This window comes from Peromyscus leucopus, chromosome 1, assembly GCF_004664715.2.
Source record: "Peromyscus leucopus breed LL Stock chromosome 1, UCI_PerLeu_2.1, whole genome shotgun sequence".
Classification (NCBI taxonomy): domain Eukaryota; kingdom Metazoa; phylum Chordata; class Mammalia; order Rodentia; family Cricetidae; genus Peromyscus; species Peromyscus leucopus.
In genome coordinates this window covers 176,439,729-176,466,629 of record NC_051063.1, presented here as the reverse complement: position 1 = coordinate 176,466,629, position 26,901 = coordinate 176,439,729, and the positions used below count along the sequence as shown (strand labels likewise).

The window sequence follows — 26,901 nt, the reverse complement described above, 5'->3', positions numbered from 1 at the left end:
ATGGCCACGCCTCCTCTCAATGGCTCCTCCCTCAGCAGTTTCCCTAGCCGGAGCTCTCAGGCCCCACTCCCTCCCCAAAGCCCCGCCCTCCACTGGCTCCTCCCTCTCTTCCTCCGGCCACTCTTTTGCTGGTGGTCTTTCCCCAGCTGCCCTGTACCCACCCTCTCTCCTCCTTCAGCTCCTCCTTGTCTTCCAACTCACAACTATCCTGTCCCCGCCCCACCCCTCCATAATCTCCTCCCTCCCACCTCCTAGTGGTCCTTTCCCCTGCTCACTTGTTCCATCCCCTCCCCTCAGCGGCTTCCCCCTCCTTCAACCTAGTCCATCTTCTCCGCTGACTCCCCCGCCCCATCTCCTCTGTCCCCGCCCCCTCCCCGGGACTCCTCCCTCCGCCCCCCAGCTCCTCTGTCCCCGCCCCCTCCCCTGGGCTCCGCCCTCCTCCCGGTTCCCCTCCTGGCATCCCCTCTCCTCCTCCCTCCTCCCTGCTCTCCCTCAGTCCCCGGCTCCTCTCCCTCTTTCTCCCTCTCCTCCTCGGGCGGAGGCGCCCACCGCGGCGGCCCAGCGGGGACCGGACCGGCCGCACCGCAGGTAAGAACCCAGCGCGGCCGCCCGGGGGCTGCGGGAACCCAGGCTGCGCCGCCTCGTCAAGTGCGGGGGGCTTCCTGAGCCCTGGCTCCGAGTCCTGGCTGCCCGGCTTTCCGCTTTCCGCGTGCGCCATGTGTATGGTGTGTGTCTATCTGTCCGTTTCTGGGCACCTGGGTCTCTGTCTCTCCCCTCCTCTCCCTCTGGCTGCAGCCAATTCACACCCACACACCTCTGTCTCCGCCCCTGATGCACAGGGACCTGAAGGAGGCTGATCCCCCGCAGCGTGGACTCCCCCGAGGGCCTGGAGTGCCCCCAACTCCTCCTCACCCCTCCTTAGCCCAGGTCTCCCCATCCTCCCAACCCTGATATTCTGAGGCTGGTCCTGCCTGCAGCCTAACCTGTGTAACATTAGACCAGTCCTTCCAAAGTCTAACTCACATACCTCTCACTGTTTGTCCATTCATTCTTTGGACAACTCTGAGACACTTTCGTACTCCTGGGCACTGCTCTAAGGTCAGGCTAGGCAGGCCCTTCCCACAGTCTCACTTCCATCCCTCCGGCCTCACACCTGCAAGGTTGGGTGGGAAAGCAGACCTTCTGGGGTTCCACAGAGGGACTCAGCCGACGTCGCTTTCCTTCACCCAGGAAGGGCTCTGGGGAAGGTGGGCGAGGTGGTGGCCAACACCTGGGCCAGAGCCGGAGTGAGCTTTTGCATGCCCACAAGGTCCCCGCCCTGTGTGGCAGGCGTGTGGGAACTCCAGATGGCTTAAAAGATCACTGGGTTAGGAGCCTCACGCCTTAACACCACATTTCTGTTCTGCCTCTGGCTTGGCCAAGTCCTTTCTCGCCCCTACCAGCCTCAGTTTACCTCTCTGCAATTTGCAACCCTGTGTGTGCTGTGTGGCTAATGGACGGACAGCCTGTGTGTGTGTGTGTGTGTGTGTGTGTGTGTGTGTGTGTGTGTTCTGAATTCTGTGTTCTACTCTGCATTCCCCCCCCCTCCCCCAGCAGTTAGGATACACCCCAGGTCCTCACCCTGCTGTGGTTGCCCTGAGGGAGGATTTTGGGAATGCCAGGCAGAACAGGACACTCAGCACTAACCTAGCTGGCCACCAGCCTACCAGGTTGGGGATGCCACTGCCTCAGTCGGTCGGAGCCCTGAGATGTTACCATCTGCCCTGCGGGCTCCTCCTGGACTCAACCTGATCCTGCAGCCGCTGAGTCTACACCCAGATTAGCTTTCAAGGCTTGGAGCAGAAAGTGTGGCTGCCCCAACCATAGACAGACAAAGCTCAGACCTCTTGTCCATGAGTTTCACAAATATTTATCTAGTGCTTTCTCTCCTGAGTCCCTCTTCCAAGACCCAGCAAGAAAGGGGGGAAATCTGGGTGATGGCAAAAGGAATTGAATAGACCGATGACCCCGCCCCTGGGCAGGCAAACACTAGTCCCCTGACCTTGGTCTTCCTGGAGAACTTCCCAGTCTTCTCACCCTCCCCAAAAGAGGCAGTCAGATGTGGCTACATAGATTCTTGACTTTCTGGGTCTTCTCTCTTTCTCCCAAAAGCCAAAGAGGGAGGAGAGAGAAGCAAAGGGGAGTCTGCTTGGAATCCTGGTGGGTTCATAATTACGCCTGAGTGTTTGCTAATTAGGGGCTGCTAATTAGATATATCATTAAGGGCCTTGCCTAGGGGGCTAACTGTGCAGTGGCCCTTTAAGAATCACCCCTCTGCCCGCCCCTGCCCACACACACACACACACACACACACACACACACCCTGCTCACTCCTTTTCGGGAAGTTCTGCCAACATGCTGCCTCCCTCCCCCAGAGAACCTGCTCCTGGTCTGTGGGTGTGAGTTGGGGCAGGCTGTGGGTTAGACTTCCAGAGGAACTTTTCAGGCTGACATGGAAGGTGGAAATTCCTGGAGACCTGAGGCTGGAGGTACCCCAGGGCATCTCCTAAGAGGGCAGACGGCTCAGGTGACAGCTCCTCTGGCCCGCCTTTTCTCTATAATAGGCAACTGGGTTACCATAGCAACACGAGGGCGGGGCGGGATCCCGCTCAGACCTTGGGCACCCTTCTGGGGAGAGTGGATGCTGGGTGACCTGAGAAAATTGCTTCACTTCTCTGAGCCTTGGTCTTCTACTTTGTGGGCTGAGTGGAAGGCTCCTCCCCAAAGGCCAGGTGTCATCTTGGCAAGGACAGTCAGAGAAGGTGACACAAGAATGAAGCCCTAGAAGAAGAGGCCTTGAGGCTCCCAGGGAGAAACCTGAATGGTGTACTCAAGGAACAGCCGAGGGGAGAATGGCTGGAACAGGGCAGGCAGGCTGTGGAATGTTCTGGAAAGAGGATAGATGGGAGCTCGTGGGTGCTTATAATTAATTTATTATTGTGTGCACGTGTAAGGTCAGAGGGCAACTTCGCAGAATCAGTTCTCTCTTCACACCTCTCCTTTGGACAAGGCACACTTACCATCTCCCCCCAAGTAAATAAAATGTAATAAAACATAAAGTAAACACAGAAAGACAAAAATAGCCACTCAGACCCGGAACCTACCACAGCCCCCTCGAAGGCCACGTTGACATGACTAGCGTTGCTCACACAGAGGCCTCCCGCCTTCTCCGTGTCTGGCTTCTTTCACTCCGCCCCATGTCTCAGGATCCGGTTCTTCTGGGCCATCACATCCAGCCATCATTCCCTCCCTGCATAGGGCAGTATACTACTCCACTGCTGTTTCTGCACTTAATTGTTGGAGGGGCTCTGGGTTCTTTCAAGGTTGGCTCTGTTATAGAAAAAGCTGACATGGACGTTCTCCTGGGGACCTTTTGGTGAGACGGGTTTATAAGCCTGTCCTAGGAACAGAGCTGCTGATTCATAGAGTGTGTGATGGTTGGCTGCAGGCTCCCAAGGTATTCTGATTTATTTATGTTTCTAGCATTTCACGAGGCCCCTCTCTCCTGGGCATTCCTATGTCTTTTCCTCTGGGTGTCCATGTGGTTATCTCTGTGTTTTCCTGAGTCTCCTTGTCTCCTGTGCTGGTCCCCAGTTCACCTCTGTCTTGTAGCCTAACAAACTAGGACTTTATTGTTTGACAGTGCTGGTGGTGAACCATCCTAGGCAGGGGCTCTACCACTGAGCCACACCCCCAGCCCCTCACTGGGGGATTCTAGGCAGGGGCTCTACCACTGAGCCACACCCCCAGCCCCTCACTGGGGGATTCTAGGCAGGGGCTCTACCACTGAGCCACACCCCCAGCTCACACTGTGCCTTTTGAGTGACAGAGAGACATCTGATTCACTCACTTTGATTTTCTGCTCCTCCCCTCAGGACCCCACCACTCCTCATGGCTCCCCTGGCCTTGGTGGGGGTTGTGCTCCTTCTGGGGGCACCCCACTGCATGGGGGAGGCCACTCCAACGCCTTCCCTGCCGCCTCCCCCTGCTAACGACAGCGATGCCAGCCCAGGCGGCTGCCAAGGTTCCTACCGCTGCCAGCCAGGGGTGCTGCTGCCTGTGTGGGAGCCCGACGACCCATCGCTGGGAGACAAGGCTGCAAGAGCCGTGGTGTACTTTGTGGCCATGGTCTACATGTTCCTGGGCGTGTCTATCATTGCTGACCGCTTTATGGCGTCCATTGAGGTCATCACGTCTAAGGAGAAGGAGATTACCATCACCAAGGCCAACGGGGAAACCAGCGTGGGCACTGTGCGCATCTGGAATGAGACCGTGTCCAACCTCACACTCATGGCCCTGGGCTCCTCAGCTCCTGAGATTCTCCTGTCTGTCATCGAGGTCTGCGGCCACAACTTCCAGGCGGGTGAGCTGGGCCCGGGTACCATCGTGGGCAGCGCCGCCTTCAACATGTTTGTGGTCATCGCTGTGTGTGTGTATGTCATCCCGGCTGGCGAGAGCCGTAAGATCAAGCATCTGAGGGTCTTCTTCGTTACGGCCTCCTGGAGCATCTTTGCCTACGTCTGGCTTTATCTCATTCTAGCAGTCTTCTCCCCAGGCGTGGTCCAGGTGAGTGATGACCAACACCCCAGGGGAGCCTGGTGGCTTTGGAGCGTCTGCGAGCGTGTGTGTGTGTGTGTGTGTGTGTGTGTGTGTGTGTGTGTGTGTGTGAACAGAACCACCAGATACAGCTGTGCCAGTCACGCTCTGCACCGGAGGGCTGAGCCAAAAGCAGCTGAGTCAGAGATGCAAGTAGAGAGTGTTGTGCCCACCCAGAAGGTAATTCCCAAGGCTGTGCAAGGGCTAACAGAGCCCAAGGTCCATGTAAAACATGCCTCGGCTTGCCACATAGTTACCTGAGAGCACTTCTTTTGCATAATTTATTCCTGACTTTGCAATAAGACATCTCTATTTGCATAATTCACACTACACTGGCATAGGCCAGCCCCCCCCCCAACACCCCCCTGTGTTCTGACAGCGCAAATCAATTTGAGTAACTTGGTACATTTACATAATATATCCACGGACTGGCATCTATGGTACCCGCATCTGCATAATTTATCTCTCCGTAGGGCCGGAGAGACAGGGGCAGTTTGCATGGCTCATTCATTATTCATCTTCAGTTCAGATTCAGTGTCGTTTATACTCCCATCCAATTGGCAGAGACACCAGCAGAGGCCGGTGTCCACTTTACATAATTTATTTCCACGCCGAGACAAACTCAAAACTCACAGCTGCCTGGCTCACACCCCGATTCCCACAGTTCTCCACCTCTTCCGCGTCCAGTGTCTTCACCTGCATCCCAGCCTGTCCTCAGCTTCCTTTACAACATTCGATTAATTTATTTCCCACAATTCTAAGACGGCTGCCTCTATTTGCATAATTTATTCATGGGTCTGGCCTAATTCGTTTCTGCACATGCATAATTTATCTGTGGTGCCCAAGACTCACTCATTCACGCCGTACGTGATCTGTTAACTCCTGTCACTTAACAGATCCTGCTCTAGAAGGACCCAGACATAAAAGTGCTTTAGGGTTGGCATCAAAGTGGAGGCTGCAGGGATTATCTGGGCGTCGGGGCTTATGCCTGTAATCCTAGCACTAGGAAAGCTGAGGTAGGAGGATTGCTGTGAGTTCAAGTTCAGCCTGGGTAAGTAACACAGTGAGAATGTTTCAGAAAAACAAAAGGAGGTAGAGATGTAGCTAAGGGGTAAAGTATTTTCCTAGCCCTCATGAGGTCTTGGGTTCCATCCCCAGTATGGGAAGGAAGAAGGAAGTGAGAGAGAGAAGGGAGAGAGGAAGGGAGAGGAAAAAAAGACACTACAGGATCAAAGAGAGTTTACACCTAAACTATGGCTATAATACTGAGCTCCTAGCAGCCCTGGCAGAAGTACAGGATGGGCACTGGACAGTTTTCGGGTTCTCTTAAAAAGGACAGTATCCTGACTTAGGATCCAAAATACTCTTTGTGTGAGTATGTGAGGTGTAGGCTTTCCTGTGAGTGGGCATATGTGTGCAAATACAGGGGTCAGTGTCAGGGACTTCTTCAGTTGCTCTCCACCTTATGCTTTGAGTCAGGGTCTCTCTCTGAACCTGGAGAACACCGTTTGGCTAGACATGCTGGCCCTTGAGCTCAGGGGTCCTCCTGTGTCCACCTTCCCAGCACTGGGGTTACAGACACAACCCCCTCACCTAGCATTTTATCTGGGGTTCTGAGATTCAAACCCAAGTCCTCATGCCTGCATGCCAAGACCTTTATCCACTAAGCCACTTCCCCAGAGTGTATACACACACACACACACACACACACACACACACACACACACACACACACACTGGGTTGTCTCACATCAACTACTGATTTTAAAAAATGCATGGAAGGCCTAGGTTGTCTCACATCAACTACTGATTAAGAAAATGCATGGAAGGCTTGCCCGTAGGCCAGTCAGCTGGGGACATCTTCTCAACTGAGGTTTCCTCTTGCCAAAGGACTCTAGATTGTGTCAAACATATTTTTGAGAGAGAGAGAGCGAGAGAGCTGTGAAGAAGGAGTTTTAGACACTATAGGTGAGAGGTAGGGAGGGGCAGAGTGGAGAAGACATGAGAGCCAGTTGTGACCCAGAGGGCAGAGGGATGATGGAGCATGGCAGAGCTCCAGATGGAGAAGTGGTGCCCAGAGTCCTCAGAGTCCAGGAGCATCAAGGAGATCAGCCTGGCTCCAGATGTCCCCACAATTGTTATGTGACTTCAAGCAAAGCCCATACCCTCTCTGAGCCTCTATTTTCACAGTTGAGCCATGAAAGGGGGTGTCCTAGGTCACCATAGAAAAAGAGGCTTGGTTCATAGACCCTGAAGCCAAGTGTCTGGGTTCAAATCCGACCTCTGCTAAAAACCCTCTGTGTCCTTGGACAAGTTCCTTTGTCTGTGGGTCTTTCCAGTGCTGAGTTCCCAGGGCTGCTGTAAGGATGACTGAAATCATTTTGCAAGGAAGGCCTTGAATCGGTGTGCCTGGAACAGAGTCACCGGAGCTCTGCTTCCCACAAATGAAATCATTGATGCAACCAGCTTCTCCAGAAGTCAGTGTTGAGTGAACACTGAGAGGCTGAGATGCTCTCACAGAGCCAAGTAAACGTGTGTGCTGCGGCACATCCATCCCGCACAGAGGAGCCTCATGCTAGGGCCTGTGAGTATAAGTAAGCTGAGTTGAAGGGAAAGACCACTGGACAGGCAGAAGGGGAGTGGGGTGGACACTGGGTCTGACATAGGCATTTGAAACCTCAAAGCCCACCCCCGGTGACACACCTTCTCCAATGAGCCCACATCTACTCCAGCAAGGCCACGCCTCCTAATCTTTACCCAGACCGGTCCGCTAACTGGGGACCAAACATTCAAACATATGAGCCTATGGGGGTCATTCTCTTTCAAACCACCACACTTACACTCCCAAATCACAGCCCATCATCAAAGGAAGACAAGACAGGAGCTGATGCAGAGGGGATGGAGGAGTGCTGCTTCCTGGCTTGCTCCCCCAGGCTTGCTCAATTTGTTTTCTTATACACCCCAGGACCACTTACCCAGAAGTAACTAGCACCCACAACGGGCTAGGTTGGCTCACATCAACTACTGATTAAGAAAATGCATGGGAGGCTTGCACATAGGTCAGTTAGCTGGGGACATCTTCTCAATGGAGGTTTCCTCTTTCCAAAGGACTCTAGATTGTGTCAAATTGATATAGCACCAGCTAGCACAGATGGGGTTGATGAATAGGTGGGTGGATGTGTAGGGGATGGATGGATGGATGGATGGATGGATGGATGGATGGATAAATGGATGAATAGATGAGTGGACACATGGATGGATGGAGGATGGATGGATAAATGGATGAATAGATGAGTGGACACATGGATGGATGGAGGATGGATGGATAGGACAGCTGGATGGATAGTTGGGTGGATGTATGGGTGGACACATGAGTGGATGGATGGATGGATAGGTGGGTGAGTAGACACATGGATATATAGGATGGGTTGATAGGTGGGTTGACACATGGATAGATGAATGGAAGATGGATGGATGGATGGATGGATAGATGGATGGATAGATGGATGAGTGGGTATATATATGGGTAGATGAAATGAATGGATAGGTTGGTGGATGTGTGGGTGGACACATGGATGGATGGATAGATGGGTGGGTGGGTGGCTAGACGTATACGAGTGGGATGTTTGGATGCGTAGGACAAATGGGTGGATGGGTGGGTGGATGGATGGATGGATGAATAGGTGGGTGGACACATGGATGGCTTGATAGGTGAGTATATGTGTGAAGAATCCAGGAAAAACAGAAGTGAACAGATATGGACAGGAGAGAGACACAGCATGCAGAGTGCTCACAGTCTGCCACCTACAGGTGTGGGAGGCGCTGCTGACACTGGTCTTCTTCCCGGTGTGCGTGGTGTTCGCCTGGATGGCGGACAAGCGGCTGCTCTTCTACAAGTACGTGTACAAGCGCTACCGCACCGACCCTCGCAGCGGAATCATCATTGGGGCAGAGGGCGACCCGCCCAAGAGCATCGAGCTGGACGGTACATTCGTGGGCACCGAGATCCCAGGTGAGCTGGGCGCGCTGGGCACAGGTCCTGCCGAGGCACGCGAGCTGGACGCCAGCCGGCGTGAGGTCATCCAGATTCTTAAGGACCTGAAGCAGAAGCACCCGGACAAGGACCTGGAGCAGCTGGTGGGCATCGCCAAGTACTACGCACTGCTGCACCAGCAGAAGAGCCGTGCCTTCTACCGCATCCAGGCCACGCGGCTGATGACGGGCGCGGGCAACGTGCTTCGAAGGCACGCCGCGGATGCAGCCCGCAGGCCCGGGGCCAACGACGGCACGGCCGACGACGAGGACGACGGCGCCAGCCGCATCTTCTTTGAGCCCAGCCTCTACCACTGCCTGGAGAACTGCGGGTCCGTGCTGCTGTCGGTGGCCTGCCAGGGCGGGGAGGGCAACAGCACCTTCTATGTGGACTACCGCACGGAGGATGGCTCTGCCAAGGCAGGATCAGACTATGAGTACAGGTGAGTCCCGGAACATGTGACTCAGGTACAAGTGGGACCCACGTCAAGGTGAGTCCTGGTCCGGGAGGTTCTCGGGCCCAGGTGGATCCAAATGCAGGTGAGTCCTGGTCCGGGAGGTTCTCGGGCCCACCTAAATCTCACTACCGGTATATCCCAGGTCCAAGTGAGTCCAAGTATAAGTGGGGTCCTGGGCAAGTCACACGAGAGAAAAGGAGACATGGTGCCTCCTTGGGCTGAGCCTCAGGACTGCCTTTAGTGTCTCCCTTCCCTACTGTATGCAGATCTGTAGAATGGATGTATTCATTCATCATTCATTCCTTAATGATCCAGCCATCATTCATTCCTTTACTCCACTGAGCCACACCCCAGCCTCTCACTGGGGGATTCTAGGCAGGTGCTCTACCACTGAGCCACACCCCCAGCCCCTCACTGGGGGATTCTAGGCAGGGGCTCTACCACTGAGCCACACTCCCAGCCCCTCACTGGGGGATTCTAGGCAGGTGCTCTACCACTGAGCCACACCTCCAGCCCCTCACTGGGGGATTCTAGGCAGGGGCTCTACCACAGAGCCACAACCCAGTCCCTCACTGGGGGATTCTAGGCAGGTGCTCTACCCCTGAGCCACAGCCACAGCCCCTCACTGGGGGATTCTAGGCAGAGGCTTCTCTACCACCGAGCCACACCCAAACTCCGGTCTGGGAGGAAATGGCCTCCCTGCTGCTTAAATACATTTACAGAGTGCCTACCACATGCCGTTACAGGTGATGTGTTGATGGAGCCACACTGCTTTCCACCTTGCCCCAGTTACCTGTGGTTCTTGGTGCACAGGTACACCTTTGTAATACCTTAAACTTTACCAAGTTCTTGGCCTCCTGGAGGACATGTGTTGGTCATATGTCACAATTCTCCCGCTCCCCAAATGTACCAGACACCATTCTGGGGAAGAGAAAGTTGCCTTTGAGATTTTCCCTTTAACATTCACAAGTTGTCTGTGCCTCTTATTTCTGGACCATGATGGTGTTTGTTTGTTTGTTTATTTGTTTGTTTGTTTGTTTGTTTGTTTAAGACAGGGTTTCTCTGTGTAGTCCTTGCTGTCCTGGAACTTGCTCTGTAGACCAGGCTGGCCTCAAACTCAGAGATCTTCCTGCCTCTGCCTCTGCCTCTTCTGGGGTTAAAGGCATGCACCCCCACCTCCCAGCATGCTGGAGTTTTTTTGTTTATTTGTTTGTTTGTTTGTTTAATTTAATAAAATTTAGCAGAGTGGACATGGTGAATCTCCAGGACCTGCTTGCATTTCCCAGGGTCTCCATGGCATTCTTTGGCATATCCTCTTCCCTTTCCTCCTATAAATCCAAAAGTACACATGGCACTTGAATGCCACAGCTCAATGGCGCCCTTCATTCTGGCTGTTTCTCAGACTCGCCATGACTTTTGTGTCTCCGTTTCTCTTTTCTCCCATTTTCATATGTATGAGTGAGTGGCGTGTGCATACGTGTGTATAGGAGTGTTTGAATGTGTTTAGGTGCACCTGTGTGAGGGTGCATGTGGTGTTGGGAATCACCCTTGATCTCTCTTCCACCTCATTCATGAGACAAGTGCTCCCATCAAACTCAGAATTTGCAGGTACAGCTAGTCTAGCCAGTCTGCTCCAGGGATCCCGTCTCTACCTCCTGGGGTGGGGATCACATGTGGGCCCTGGGGATCTGAACCCAGGCCCTCAGGCTTGTGCATCAAGCATGTTCGCCATCGGGTTTCTCCCCTCTCCTCGGTCCCTGTGCATCTGAAGCTAGGCCAAGTCCTGGAACCGTCGGCGTTTTGAGTTGACCTTATATTTCTTCCAAAAGAGATGGAGTTGTGTACCTACCTTGCTGCCTTCCTGCTGGAGGCCAGGAAGGAAAACTGCATCCTTGGTGGACTTCACAGTTACACAGTGTCTGCTCCTTTGTTGCTGGTAGGCTCCAGTTCAATTATTTGATAAAGATGCAGCTATCTCCATGTTCTGCTATCCCCTGCGTTGGGATCTCAAGTATCTTATTTTGGAATTCCCAGGTTTTTGTTGTTTAGGCAAAAATCTTCTGTTGCTCAGGCTGGTCTGGAACTTTGTATATAGCCCAGGGTGCTCCTGAACGCCTCATCCACTACCTGCCTCTCCTGAGTGGTGAGACCACAGGCAGGCACCACCACACCTGGTTGGTGCAGACCTGGGGATGGAACCGGACTGTCATGGCTGCTCGGCAATTGCTCTACCAGCTAAGCCACAATCCCAGCCTGTAGAATTCTGTGATTCTAACATGAATGTGCCCAAAATATCACTAGATGATTGGTTTTATTTTGCTTGACGCCATCCTGGCTGTATAGCCCAGGCAAGCTTCAAACTGGTGATCCTCCTGCCTCCGCCTCCCAAGTGCTAATTTTATAGCTGTGAGCCACCTCATCCAGGTACACTTCATTGAGTGCTTCTATATGAACTCAGTGAACCCTCCTCAAGCAATGAGATAATCTGCTGCTCTTGGCTCTGTCGTACATCTGAGACCCTGAGGTCGGAGGTCACACAGCTGACTCCATGGTTGAGGTGGGCTCGCAGCTGGTGGTCCCAGCTGGGAGCCACAGAGGACAGTGTCTGTCAAGGCAAGGGCTGCAGTAACCGGAGCCCCTGCCCCTCTGTTCCTGATCTTGCCACTTAGTTCTAGGACCCTGGATTTCCTGGGTCCCTCCCACCGGGCTGGGATTCTCCTAGAAAACCTTTGTATAAAGCTGGTCATAGTAATGGAGGCTACCACTTTCCAGTCCCAGAGCCCCAGTCCAACGTGGTACTGAACCCCTCATCTGCAGGGTTCAGAATTCATTAACATCTCAGACTGTATGGGGTGTGGCATACCCACAGAGCACCTGTGTAGAGTCCCCCAGTGAGTGGCTGAGGGTTATGACACACCCATCGGGAACCTGCATAGAATCCCCCAGTGAGTGGCTGTGGTATGGCTGCATCACCATGCTCAGCTTTTGAGGGTTTTTTTGTTTTACTTTAATTTTAGGTTACATTTTTAAAGTTGTTTTTGTTTGGTTTTATGTGTATGAGTGTTTTACCTGCATGTATATGTCTGCACACCACGTGTGTGCTTAGTACCCACAGAAGTCCCAAGAGGGCGTCAGGTTCCCTAGTACTGGAATTATATAAATAGTTATGAGCTACCGTGTGTGTGTGTGTGTGTGTGTGTGTGTGTGTGTGTGTGTGTGTGTTGAAAATCAAACTCAGGTCCTTTGGAAGAGCAGCCAGTGCTCTTAACCGATCCAGCCCTTACATTACATTTCTTATTTGTGTCTGCGTGTGTACCGTGTGTATGCATGTGTGGAGGTCAGAGGACAACTTATGGGGGGAGTTTCTGCGCTCCCTCCTCCATGTGAGTCCCAGAAATCAAACTCAGGCCATCAGGCTTGGTGGCAATCACCTTTACCCACAGAACCATCTTGTTCAGCCCTGCTTTATGTGTTTATGTATTTATTCATTTATTTATTTATCTACCTACCTATTTATTTATTTACCTATTTGTTTGTTTGTTTTTAATCAGAGGAACAACAAGGTCTGTTCCAAAGTCCCTAAATCTCCGCTACTCACCTTTCGTTCCCAGCACCACCCACGGCCCCTAGAGCTAGTTACAATTACGGAATCTAGAGGCTGAGGGACTAGCACCGCACTCCCACTTCAGCAGATAGTAAGAGGACCTGAGGGCTGAGTAGGACCCTAAGGCCCATCCTGGGGGGCTGGAGGGATGGCTCAGAGGTTTACGAGCACCGGCTGCCCTTTCAAAAAACCGGAATCTGAGTCACAATACCCATGCAGGGCGGCACACAACCTTGTACCTCCAGCCCCAGGGGATCTTCTGGCTTCTGCGGGCACCGCACACACATGTGCGCACAACAAGAGTCGCACCCTCTGGTTCTCTTCTGCAGCGAGGGCACGCTGGTGTTCAAGCCCGGAGAGACGCAGAAAGAGCTGCGCATCGGCATCATCGACGACGACATCTTCGAGGAGGACGAGCACTTCTTCGTGCGGCTACTGAACCTGCGTGTGGGCGATGCTCAGGGCATGTTCGAGCCCGACGGCGGCGGGCGGCCCAAGGGGCGGCTAGTGACGCCGCTGCTGGCCACCGTCACCATCCTGGACGACGACCACGCGGGCATCTTCTCCTTCCAGGACCGCCTACTGCACGTGAGCGAATGCATGGGCACCGTGGACGTGCGCGTGGTGCGCAGCTCCGGTGCGCGCGGCACCGTGCGCCTTCCCTACCGCACCGTGGACGGCACGGCCCGCGGCGGCGGCGTGCACTACGAGGACGCTTGTGGAGAGCTGGAATTCGGCGATGACGAGACCATGTGAGCGCGGGTGGGAGGGAGGCGGAGCCTGAGAGAGGGGCGGGCGGGCCTGAGGAAGGGCCCTGGCTAAGAGTGGGGTGGGGCCGGGGTAAACCTGACCTGAAGAACAGCCCTAAACCGGGCGGTGGTGGCGCACGCCTTCAATCCCAGCACTCGGGGAGGCAGAGGCAGACGGATCTCTGTGAGTTCGAGGCCAGCCCAGGCCAGAGCGCGAGTTCCAGGACAGCCAGTGCTACACAGTGAAACGCCGGTCTTGAAAACAGAGAACAGCTGTGACAGGCAATGGGGTGGGGCTAGGGCTAGGTGGCTGTTGAGAGATGGACTTGGCTTGTTGTTGAAGAATGATTTGACTAGGGATGGGGCAGGGCTAATGCGGGCAGAGTGCGGGAAATAGTCTTTGCTGGAGATGGGCAGGGCCAAGATGGGCAGGGCCTGAGAAGTGGCATCTGGCTGAACGATGGAATGGGGCTATGGCCGAGTGTGGCACCAGAGTAGGGCAGGCCCTGTGAAATGGACTTGACTAGGAGGTAGTGCGGGCCAGTGTAGACGGAGTGGGGGTAGGGGAGGGAGGGGTGAGGGTGCAGCGTTGAGGAGATCCAGTAGGGCTTTAGGAAGGAGAAGAACTTGAATGGGCCAAGCTGGAAAATGGAATTTGACTGTAAAGAAGGGAGAAAAATCTGAGAATGGGCGGGGCCTGGGTGGACCTTGGGTGGGAGAGTCAATTGGGCTGTGGAAGCAAGGAAGTGGTAAAGGATCTTTAGAAAGGGGCGTATTTGGGGTGGGCGTGGCCTACTGGGGCCAAGCTAGAGAAAGCTTGGCTGAGTCGAGGGGCGTGGTCGAGTGGTGGGCGGGGCCTTAGATGTGGGAGGGATCTGAGAGGTAAGGCTTGAGAGAGCCTGGGGAAAAACGTGGGAAACTTGAGGGGCCCAGGGATCAGGGAAGAGACACGCGATTTGGGGGTCCTGGGGCACGGGGTCCTGAATACTGGTTGGTGCCTGCGTGCAGCGTGTGCCCTGTAGATGCGCAGACGGACAGGGCATTGCAAACTCTGGTCCCTGGCACCGCCTCAGAGTCCCTGGAGGCCCGAGCTCACCTCCCCCGCGCCTGCCCGTCGCAGCCAGTGCCGCTCCTCCGTGCCCGCCGCCCCCGCAGCGGCTGGCTCCCTCCTCCTTCCACCCACGCGCTCCCTCCAGCCCTGGGGCCTCCGCCTCGCCTTCATCTGGCCGGTGACGGCTCTCCATCCCTGAATCTCTGACCTCCCAGGCTATGCCTCTCTGGAATCCTGGCTCCGTCGTCAGTCTCTCGCTCGCTCGCTGTCTCGGGTTATGCTTTAGTCATAGGACCTGCACAGCTGTCCACATTTCTCTTTGGGGCTGGGGGGGAGGATCATGTGACGGCTGCTCGGAGTGACCAGCTCTATCAGCATCCCTAGCCTCGTCTCCCCAAAACTCAAGAGGCAGAAGGAATGGCAGAGTTGTCCTTTTGTGGTTCTGGTCCTTCTGATTGTCTAACCCGCTTCCTTTCTGCTGCTGCAATCCCATGGGCCTCTCCTCCCCCACACGGCTTCCCCAGCCTGGGACACCCTCTGTCCTCCCCCGCCTCCCGCCTCCGCCCAAGCTTCCAGCTGTGGCTACAGGAGACAAGAGAACGGGAGGCTAATTAGCGTTTAGGGAAACACATCCTTCCTCTGACGGGCAGGCGCTAATTAGGGGAGCTTTGGAGCAACCAGGCTGGAGTGGAGGCCTGGGCAGGATCAACACAGAGACTGGAGGAGTCAGAGACTTAACAGGGAGACGCAAGGAGAAGGAGGCAGCCGGGAGAGAAAGGGCTGAATGTAGGAAGAGACTCAGACCCAAAGAGCCGGGGTCATCAAGACAAGGGGAGACAAGTTGGCAGAGAGACTGGAGTCTGAGAAGGGTGAGAGGTAGTAGAGTTGAGTTCCTGGGAGCCAAGGGAGAGTAGCTGGGGAGGGAAGATCTCAGGACAGCCCTTCCCTGGTCTAGCGCGAGACTCTCTCGATGTCCGGTCCGTTGGAGTTCTCCTGGGTTGCCTGTCAGAGCACTGATTGACATACCTGTCACCGAGCATCGGCTACTGTGTGTTAGCGTTTTGTGGGGCGTCTAGGAGAGCGCACGACAAAGTGTGTGCCACCATGTCCGTGTGTCACTGTGTCTGCTTGGGAATTTGAGGAGCCCAGAGTGTCTTGGGAGACCTCCTCATCCAACCCCCACTCCCAGATGTGGTGTTTCAGCACCGCGGACAGCGCCCAAACCACTCCCGAGGCCCCAGCTGCCCCTGCACACTGTTTTGAAACCCAACTGGGTATGGTGTTGCTTGCCTGTAGTCCCAACAGGTGAAGCTGGAGACTGGAGGACTGCCATGAGTTGCAAGCCAGCCTGAGCCACAATGTGAAAACTGGTTTTCCAGACAGAGCTGGGGATGAATCCCAGTTGGGAGAGTGTTTAGCATGCCTGAAGCTCTGGGGTCCAGCTTCAGTAGCGCGGTAGCCCACATCTCTAATCCCAGCACTCAGGAAGTGAAGGAGGAGGGTCAGGTGTTCAAGCTCATCTTTGTCTATACCTCAAGTCTGAGTTTTTATTTATTTATTGGTGTGTACATGGTGTGTGTGGAGATGTGCATGCTACAGCCCACATGTGGAGAGTAGGGGACAACTTTGGGGAGTCCCCTTTCTCCTTCGACCTTTTGCATGGGTTCTGTGGATCAAATTTAGGCCACCGGGCTTTCGAGGCAAGTGCCTGTACCCACTGAGTCATTTTGCCAGCCCTTCCCATAGAGTTTGAGGCCCACCGGGGTCCATGAGACCCTGTCTCGAATAAATAATTTTCAAACCCATAGAGTGGAGGTGGGTGTCTGTCCCTACATGGCAGTGTCTCTGTGTGCTGTGCGACTTCACTTGTGGAGATGTGTTGATTGAATTATTGCCTGGTTAGGAATCTTCCACCTGATTGTGTTAACTCTATTAACTGAGAGACGAAGACAAAGAATACAGACAGAGAAGGGCCAAGAGAGGGGAGAGATGGAGGCAGAGAGATAAAAGACACAGAGGGTGGCAGGGAGATGATGGTGGACAGAGACACTGACAAGCAGAGAGAGACACTGAGGGAGATACACACAGAAAGCAGGTGGCGTGAAGAGAGGAAAGGCAGCCTGGAGTGATGGGGCATGCCTGCCATCCTAGAATTTTAGAGGCAGAGGCAGGAGGATAGTGAATTTCAAGCCAGAATGGGCTACCTAGTGAGTTCCAGCCCAGCCTGAGCTGCATAGTGACACACTGTCTCACAAAACCCAAAAGCAACACATCACAAAAGAGCAAGGTCCGTGGAGGAGCATTAGGAGGGTCCCACGGGGTGACAGTGTCTGCCTCAGGCTGTGCTGGGGGTGTCTTTCAAACGAACAGGCATCTGTTCCCTGCGATCATGCGCTGCAGGGGGATGGCTGGGCGGATGGCTGTGCATGTGGGCGGGTGACTGGTGGAGCTTCCTCTATTGGTGACTGCGTGGGTGGGGTGTTTGTGTGGCTGGGATCTGGGGCCAGGCCTTATGGGGCTGGCTACATACACTGTTCCTCTAGCCAAGAGTTGCTGGCACCCAACCTGTGAACATTCCTTGCTGTGGGACTTGGAGATTGCAGGGAGGGGTAGGAGGTGTGTGGGTTCAGTGCCTTAAGGGGACAGGTATCATTGGGCTATTCCCTGCCTCACCCTGGTTACCATGGGAACAGAGAACCTGGCGGGGGGGGGGGGGAACTGGGCACATTAGGCTGATTTTCCAAATGTGGTCAGGATGGAGGGCGGAAGCTGTGAATATTTTGTACTAATAGATTTAATTAATTAGTTGTTTCCTTCCTTCCCTCCTTCCTTCCTATAGCTCAGGCTGGACTTGATCTCATGGTAACCCCCTGCCTCCTCCGCCTCTCAAGTAGTTGGGATTACAGATCCAGCTTTTTGTTTTTTATGTGCACACATGTACATGCACGTGTGTGTGTGTGTGTGTGTGTGTGTGTGTGTGTGTGTGTGTGAGCGCGCGTGCACGTGCGTGCTCATATGTGTGGAGGGCAGAGGACAACCTCAAATGTCATCTACAGAGGCACTGTCCACCTCTTTTGAGACAGATCTCATTGGTCTGGAGCTCATAATTAGGCGGTCTAGCCTGTCTTCACCCCACAGACACGCCACCCTGCCAGGCTTTTTAACATGGGTGCTGGGGAATCGATCCCGGGTCCTTATGCTGTCATAGTGAGGGCTTGATCAACTGAGTCATTTTCCAAGCTCCTTCCAGGGCCCAGCTTCATTCATGCGTGTTATTTAAGTCTTTGGGGTTAGGGTTGTTTCCAACAAACGGGGACAAAGTCATGACTCTGTCCTGGGGTGGCTGCATTTTCATGGAGCCCCTCCTAAATTCCACCAAGGGCCGGGAGTATCATCTTGAAGTGGCTTTGGGGTGGGGGTGGGGGTAACTTGACACTTTTTTTCCTGCCTGTGCCTCCCCCAGGAAGACCCTTCAGGTCAAGATAGTGGACGACGAAGAGTATGAGAAAAAGGACAACTTCTTCATCGAGCTCGGCCAGCCCCAGTGGCTTAAGAGGGGCATCTCGGGTGAGGGGTGAAGAGATGGCTATGGGAGAAGCAGGGGGCCCAGGGTTGGGGACCCCCCGGGGGGGCTCGCGAGCCTGAGCTTTGAGGAGAAGCGACTCTCTCATTGTGTCCCTGTCTCTGTCTCTCCCCAGCTCTGCTTCTCAACCAAGGTGAGTGAAGGGACCTCTGGGTGTGGAGGGGAGGAGCCCCTGGAGCCCCAGGGGTGGACTTGGGGGCAGGTTGGAGGTGAGAGGTGGATTCGGGATAGGTGAAGATTGGAGCCAGCTGGGGCTGGGAAGGGAGGGGGTTGTGGAGTTCAGGATGACGTGTATAACCAAAGTTGGAAGAAACTAAGTTATGAAATCAGATCTGAGCTTGTGGCATGGTCTGTATGAATCAGGTTTGGCATTGGTTGGGACAGGGGTGGGGTGGGTTTGGGTTATGAGATCCATCTTCCCACTAGGCCAAGGCAAGAATCGAAACAGGTGGTTGCCAGGGGTTGAGATGGGACTGGATTAGAACCGGAGTCAGTGTTTATGCTAAAACTGAAGTTAGGGGCTGGTGAGATGCTTCAGCTGTTACAAGCACTTGCTGCTCTTCCAGGAGACCCAAGTTCAGTTCCAGCAACCATGCTGGGTTGCTCACAACCACCTGTAACTCCATTCGTGGGGTATCTGACGCCCCCTTCTGGCCTCCCCAATCACCTGCATGTGCACGCAAGCGCACGCGCGCACATACACACACACACACACACAATTTAAAATTTTTAAAGCTGAAGTTGGGATTTGAGGAATTTGGGTTAGAAGTGGGGTCAGGCTGAGGACAGCTCAGTCAGTGGGGTGCCTGCCCAGTGTGTACAAAGCCCTTGGTCCCATCCCCGGCACTGGGGTGATGAAGGCCTGCAATCCCTGCCCTTGGGAGATGAAGGCAGGAGAGTTAAGAAGCTCAAGGTCATCCTCAACTACATAGAGTTTGAGTCCAGCCTGGGCTATCAAAAAAAAAAAAAAACAATAATAATAAATAAAAAACAGACAGACTTGGTAGCCAAAGCCTTTAATCACAGCACTTGGGAGGGAGGCAGAGGCAGATAGTTTTCTGTGGGTTGGAGGACAGCTAGGGAAACATAGAATCCCTGTCACAAAAGAGCCACCCCCACCCCCAAAAAATGGTGCCAAGGTTAGAAGTTGGGGGTCAGAGTTGAGGTTAGAGCCAGTGGCTTGGATAGAGCGACCCACCCTTTAGAAGCAAGAGCTACACGGTAGCCTACAGTTAGGATTAGTCTGAGACTAAGATGTATCAAGAAGTCATGCAGCTGCTATAACAAACAGGCCTAGCAATGCCTGTTTGCTACAGTAAGTAGCAAATGCTTGTGGCAGTGCTTTGTTGCATAGACAAAGTGTGTCAGTCTCCCTTTGCGGCAGGTGGTTCTCCTCTCCCGTGGGGCCTTTTCATCCTCTGCCTCCGCCTGCCATTGAACTTTGTTTTGTGTCCTCTCTGGACCCCCAGCTGCCTTCAGAAAATCCCCAGGATCAAAGGGGAGGTCCTGGAGGCCCACCACTCCATCACTTCTCCCATCCCCGTTCTATTGGCTGTAATTTAGTCACGTGGCCGTGCCCCAATGCAAGGAATGTTGGGAAATGTAGTCCACCTGTTTGCCCACAGACTTGGATGAACTGGTAGCTGTCTCTGCCACATGGCTAAGTTTGTTGCTAGCCATCTTGTCTAGGAGTGGAGTTGGGAATGAGGCCTAGGGCTGGGTGCAGGGTGCAGGACTAGAGCGTGATGTTAGAGTGACATTTGGGACCAGGCTTAACTCAGCCACTCTATCAGGTAGATGCCATAACTGTACCCATCAAACAGATGTAGAAAATATGGAACAGAGAGGCTAAGGCACTGCCTGAGGTCACACACCCTCCACCGTGTGAACCTGGAGTCCATTACTAGAACCTCATAGGCTGAGGGAACAGGTGGTCAGATGGAGCTGGACAAGTTCACTGAAGTCCCAGAGAGAACAGATAGTGAAGTCATTACCGACCCTGTTAGGCATGCCTCCTGGATATCTAACCTATGCCCCTCATGCTGTAGGAGATGGGGACAGGAAGCTGACCGCCGAGGAGGAGGAGGCTCGGAGAATAGCGGAGATGGGCAAGCCAGTTCTCGGAGAGAACTGTCGTCTCGAGGTCATCATTGAAGAGTCTTATGACTTTAAGGTGATTGTCCTGGGCCTTCCCTTTCCTAGAGCCTGTCCTGAGCTATGTCGGGGAGGGGTGCAGCTCAAGAAAGGAAGAGCATGTCAACATGCCAACCTCAAAGTTGGGTACTACGGTGGGGTCCCTGGGTAGTCTCCCGGGCCAGCTTCAGCACTGGATGGTGGACAGCACGCAACTACCTTCCTAGACTGGGCTTGTGGGTGTGATTCTCAGCCCCAGAGACTCCCGCCGTACCACCTGGGGCACTCATGGGTAGCAATTCACTCTCTCTTCCCCCCAGAACACCGTGGATAAACTTATAAAGAAAACGAACCTGGCCTTGGTGATTGGGACTCATTCGTGGAGGGAGCAGTTTTTAGAGGCAGTTACGGTGAGCGCAGGTAAGTTAAGGGGGCGGTGAGAGCCAGGGGAAGGGATGGAGAGACAGAGACACAAAGGTACTCCGAGGGGGGAGCAGAGAGGACAGATGGGGACCAGCTGACAGGCAGAGAGCGAGCACAGTCAGATGGAAGCAGACAGGAGAAAGTTGAGGACACTGTGCAGTGGGTTGTAGCTTTGATTTCCACCCGAGGTAGGAGGGGGACCCTAGTAGTAGCATCAGGAAGTTAGAAGATAGATAGGTGAAATGGCAGCGGGCCTCCCCCAGACAACCCTGGGCTCCTCTGTTGCCATGGAGACAGTCACCAGGGCACCGGGTTCTTTCCCACCTGCTGTGGTCCTCACCCTTCTTAGTTCTCCCGCGGACCCGCAGCGCCCTCGTGTGGCCAGAGGCACGGTGGCAACTGGATCCGCAGATTCGATCTTGGAAAGTCACACAAATTGCGACACAGATGGGGAAACTGAGGCTCAGGTAGAGACAGAGGTGGCCTAAAGTCTCCAAAACATTTTATAATGAGATCTGGAGCTGTAACTCAGGGCTCCCTCCCATACATAATATCAGGTTTCCTTCGGGGTGGCCTCACCTGGAGGGACTAATACGTAAGGAATTGTGGTTAAAGAAAATGGTGGTGGGTAGGGAGATGGCTCAGCAGGCAGAGGCAATTGCTGCCAAGCCTGGCAGTCTAAGTTCGATTCCCAGGACTCATACAGTAGGAGATAACTGACTCCTGTAAGTTTTCCTTTGCTCACCACACACACAATCAATCAATCAATAAATAAATAAATAAATAAATAAATGTTTTAAAAAAAACTATTGAGTGCAGTTCAAAGTCAGGGCTGTGGAGGTATGAGGCCAGCCTAGTTGGCACAGCCCTCTGAAGCCACAACTTTTAATGTGTCTGAGGGAGTTCACAGCACAGTGGAAAAGATAGACATGTCACAAAACATGTCACAAGACAACCCGGGGGAGACAGAGGTAGGAGGAGAGACCCCGAGAGCCCACATGAAGCTCCTGATCCAGCCTGAGGTGAGGGAAAGGCTTCCTGGAAGGGACCATGCTAAAGCTCCCACTGGGGACAATAGGGTACAAGGAGGGGAAGGGTAAGCATGGCCCTCCTGGGTAGAGGGAGCAGCAAGGACCCAAGCCTTTGAGCATTTGGAGATGGCGATTTAACTTGGGGTTATGTGGAAGGGGTTGGCCCCAAGGCTAGAAAGCAGGAGTCTGGATGTGAGGGCAGTAGTGAGCCCTAGTGCAATGCAGGGCAGAGCTCAGAGAAACCTTGAGTCCCAGCCTGTGCCTGTCTGTGCTGGCCTCGGCTGTCTCACGACCTGGTTCAGGTACCAGGAGTTCAGCAGAAAACCCAATCAGGAATGGCCGGAGCTCACCACGGACTGTTTCATTTCATTTGTTTGTTTCTTTGTTTACATATCTATTTGTTTGTTTATTGAGACAAAGTCTCATTATGTGATTCAGGTTGGCCTGGACCTCTTCCTGGAGACCAGGCTGGCCTCAAACACTCCCATATCCTCCTGTTTCTGCCTCCCAAGTGCTGAGACTAAACGCATGCCCCAGCATGCCTGGATCTGGCTCCTCTGTTGCCTTCTCATCCTCGGTTTTTACCCTCATGGTTGCCGAATGGCTGCTGCATCTCCAGGTGCCAAGTCCTAGCAAGAACAGACAGAAATTAGGGGAGCCAGAAAGGTCAGAGTGTCTGCTGAGTTTCTGACTTTTGTTTCTAATTCCATTTTACTTGTGGTTGAGGCTAAAAGTTTGGCTCTCGCAGAACCAAGAAACCACAAAACCCACTTGGATAAGTACAAGCTCAAGCTTATTTCTTTCTTTGGCAAGCCTGTGGTTAAGTAAGTTAGAAAAGACAGAACGGGATGTGACTGGAGTCCTCTGGGGGGAGGGGGCACGCTCTGCCCTCACCACTGCAGGTGTCCTGTTTCTTAGAGAGAGAATTTGGGAACTTGTGGTTGGTCCTGGCAAGCAATTTCAGGATTCAGCAGCTGGCCTAGCCTTGCCTTGCCTCCCGGCTCACGGCCTGGTGCCTGCTGGCCACTGGCCACCTCCCTTATCAGCACCCTTCCAGCTATAATACTTGGCACCCAAGAGCCTGCTTTTTTTTTTTTTTTTCCCACTCATCGCCTCCTGCTTATCATCAGCTCAGCCTGAGCAGGGTTCCAGATACTTCTGTACTTCTCAAATCACACAAATCACTGGGTGCTAAAAGCCAATCAGGTCACAGAAAGGGACAGGTTGGGCCTTTCTACAAAGCTTAGAAAATAAACACACACAGGGTGCCTGTACCAAGGGAGCTAGGGCATTTCAGAACCTCTCCTTTTGTCTCATTGCCAGAGTGGGGGGGGGGACTGTTGCAAGGGATTATGGGAAAGTGTATTTTAGCATTGCTAGAAGCAGGGGATTCTGGGAGAGGGCATATTTTTATCCGAGGACGTGGCTGTTGCTAACCTCAAGGGATTCTGGGAGCTTAGCTAATTTTAGCTGGCTGTTTGTCTCTGTCTTGCTCCTGGAGACTCTGGGAAAACCAGTGTGTTTAGCCGACTATGGGGTCTTGGCATTTGTTTGGTTGGTGGTCCTGGTTATGGAACTCAGAACCCCTCACATGGTAGGCAGGCAGTCTACCTTGGAGCCAAAGCCCCCTGTCACTGCGGTGACTCCTTGCAAAAGTGAATATTTCTAGCTGTACAGATGGCTGTCCGTGGCTGTGAGGACTTTTGGAGAAATGACTATTTTTAGCTCAAGACATGGTCATCTCTAGCAGCCAGGGTTTGTGAGACACAGAGTAATTTTAGCAAGGGATATGTGGCTTCCTCTAGCTTTGAGGGGTCCGTCCAACACTCCTTTGGCTGCAAGGAATGCTGGGAAAGTAAGTATATTTACCTGTATCCAACTCTTAGCTGCAAGGGATTCTGAGATGTAAGTGTGTTTGTGTTTACCCAGTCCCAACACTCCCCTAGCTGCTAGGGATGCTGGGAAAGTAAGGATATTTACCTGTATCCAACATTCTCAGCTGCAAGGGATTCAGGGAAACTGAATTTACTTAAGCCCAATATTTATTCTCTTAGCTGCAAATCTGAGAAAGCAAATAAGCTTCCCTCAGCCCAGTACTCTTAGCTGCTAGGAATTCTGGGAAATTACACTTACCTGGGCCCAACACTCTCTTAGCTGCAAGGGATTCTGAGGAAGTAAATATATTCCTCTCAGACAAACATTCTCTTAGCTTCAAGGCATGCTGGGAAAGCAGTTCATTTGGAACTGTCTGGAAACCTAACACAATGAAGCTGTGTAAGCAAGGAAGTCTGAGGCATGGTGTATGCCCCAGCTGGGTCATGTGCCCACAGGGGACGAGGAGGAAGAGGAGGACGGGTCTCGGGAGGAGCGGCTGCCATCCTGCTTTGACTACGTGATGCACTTCCTGACGGTGTTCTGGAAGGTTCTGTTCGCCTGCGTCCCTCCCACGGAGTACTGCCATGGCTGGGCCTGCTTCGGTGTCTGCATCCTGGTTATTGGTCTACTCACTGCCCTCATTGGAGACCTGGCCTCCCACTTTGGGTGCACAGTGGGCCTCAAGGACTCAGTCAACGCCGTGGTCTTCGTAGCCCTGGGCACCTCCATCCCTGGTAACACCCCGGGAGGCGGCTCGCCAGGAAAATATGAGAGGGCCAGGGAGGGGCCCTTTGGGTGCCGCGTGTGGGCTGACCCCACTACCCCGGAGCAAGTGGGCAGGGTCACGGGGAACCATTAGAAAGCAGACTCGGGTTCCATAGGAAGAAGGGGAGGCCGCCACAGGGGTTGGGAGTGGACTCAGCGTTCCCGGAAAACCTCACAGAATCCATTGTTGGGGGAGGATCCATAGAGACAGGCCCCGCCCAGGTGAGTTCACTGACCCAGGTGGTGAGAACCGGGCAGTGATTCTCAGAGGTTCGAGTGTGTAGATCTGAGAGCAGCGTGAGGGAGTCATTCCTTCTCCGTCTGCCATGTAAGTTTCAGGGCTCAGACTCGGGTCCTCAAGCTCGGTGACGAGTGCATTTATTTACCCGCTGAGCCATCTTGCCAGCCCAACACCTGGCCTTTTACATGAGCACTGGGGTCCAAACTCCTGTTCTCATGCTATTCCCAGGGAGCCATCTTGCCAGCTCATTGTTTTGGTTTTTGTAGTGGGTCTCAGATAGCCCAGGCTGGTCTCAAAAATCACTATGTAGAAGAGCCTGGCCTCAAATCCTGATCATCTTGCCTCCACCTCCAAGAACTTGGATTACAGGCATGCACTTTTTTTTTTTTTAATGAGATAGGGCCTCCATCTATGGTCTCAGTTGCCCTGGATGGTGATGTAGCCCAGGCTGGCCCCAAACTCATGGCAATATTTTTGCTTAAGCCTCCCAAGTGCTAGCATTGCAGGTGTGCACACCACCCTGGCTGAATTTCTGAGTTTTCACTCAGATGTGAGTAGAGTCCGACCAGGGAGGGTGGACTTGCCACAGAAATGGGGCGGTGTCCTGTGTTCTGCCTGAAGGCCGTGGCCACGATCAAATCAACCCCAGCAAACCTGGGTGAGGAAAGCACCCTCGAGACAAGATGGGAGAGACTTTGTTCCTTTATCAGCAGGGAGGGCACATGTGGGGACACACAGCTGTTTCCAGAGCGGGTGTGCTGGGAAGACAGCTGGACAGCAGCAGGCCCTCCAAAATCAAAAAGTGGACCCCATTAGCATAGCGCTATGCCGGCCTCACAGAGGGACACTGAAAGTAGGCAGTGGAGCCTACTGATTGCATGAAAGTCCCAAAGAAGTGTTCCACCAACAGTGGAGCCTACTGCATGCAGACAGATCCCACAGGAAGTAGGTGAGGGCTCAGGGGCGGTACGGGGGGCCCCTCTTCACCCCTGTGCCTTGTCCTTGTAGACACGTTCGCCAGCAAGGTGGCCGCGCTGCAGGACCAGTGTGCGGACGCGTCCATCGGCAACGTGACCGGCTCCAACGCGGTGAACGTGTTCCTGGGTCTGGGTGTGGCCTGGTCGGTGGCCGCGGTGTACTGGGCGGTGCAGGGCCGCCCCTTCGAGGTGCGTACAGGCACGCTGGCCTTCTCGGTCACACTCTTCACCGTCTTCGCCTTCGTGGGCATCGCAGTGCTCTTGTACCGGCGCCGGCCACACATCGGCGGCGAGCTGGGCGGCCCGCGGGGACCCAAGCTGGCCACCACTGCGCTCTTCCTGGGCCTCTGGTTCCTTTACATTCTTTTCGCCAGCCTCGAGGCTTACTGCCACATCCGGGGCTTCTAGGGCCCTAGCCACCGCCGTGAGGTTGGGGACTCGATGGCATTTGCTCTTGGACCCACCTCTGTCTCTGTCCAGACTCAGCCTGGGCCCCCTGGGACTCCTCTCCTAGGCTCCCTCCTCGCCAGCCCTCTTCCTGGGATCAGCCTCCCTTTCTGCCTGGATCCCATCCCTCGACTTCCCTTCTCAGCGGCACCCCGCTCCAGCCCATCCCCTTGTAAGTTACAACTGAAATCGGAAGCCAGGCACCCACCCACCAGACACCACCTTCTCGGCCTCCCTGGACACCCAGCCTGACTCTGTCCTCCCGTGTCTCCATCCCCGCCAGCCACAACCTTCCATCTGTGCCCCCGGACCTTAAAACATCTCCCCAGGTACCTCAGAGGGAGGCTGTGCCATCCCAGGATGCTACCCATCCCCGCCCTTACCCCCAACCCTCAGGGAGCTCCCTGCAGTCCCCAGGGGAATGAACAAGTGGGTGTGTGCAAGAGGTGGGGCGGGCGCGCGCTTTTCCTGACCTCTCCCATTCAGAGGCTTGGAGAGGGAGAAGGGACGTTTGGAGTTTCTGTTCCCCAGGCTCAGCCGGAGGAGGCACATCTTGAACCCACCACTTCTGACATTCCAGCGCCCTACTCGCCCTCCACTACCTCTGAGAGCCCAGCCACGCCTTGGAGGGAGGGGCCTGTGTGTGTATATATAGTGTGTTTGGGGGAGGGGGGACACGGGAGGGTGCATGTCTTGGGGGAAGGGGCGTCGACAGACTTTCCCTTTTCGAGAGGGCAGCAGGACTCGCTCATCCTTGAGAATCCGCGTAGTGGAGGAGCCTGAGAATCAAAGGGAGTCCAGCCGACCTCCCCTGACAATATTCTAGAAGGTTCATTTTGCCCTCAGTGCCAGCCAATCCGGGCAGGACCCTCGAAGAGGAGACCGAGGGTCCCAGAG

At 54.0% G+C, this 26,901-nt stretch overlaps 1 protein-coding gene across 1 annotated transcript; it reads left to right on the top strand.

The window, feature by feature from the left end:
• The first annotated feature begins 461 nt into the window (after positions 1-461).
• Positions 462-26,901, top strand: Slc8a2 (solute carrier family 8 member A2). Its single transcript, XM_028854914.2, has 10 exons — positions 462-588; positions 3,915-4,605; positions 8,446-9,110; positions 13,059-13,481; positions 17,993-18,096; positions 18,228-18,245; positions 20,161-20,285; positions 20,566-20,665; positions 24,030-24,308; positions 25,589-26,901. The coding sequence occupies exons 2-10, from the start codon at positions 3,931-3,933 to the stop codon at positions 25,963-25,965; spliced, it is 2,766 nt and encodes a 921-aa protein (XP_028710747.1). The 5' UTR covers positions 462-588; positions 3,915-3,930; the 3' UTR covers positions 25,966-26,901.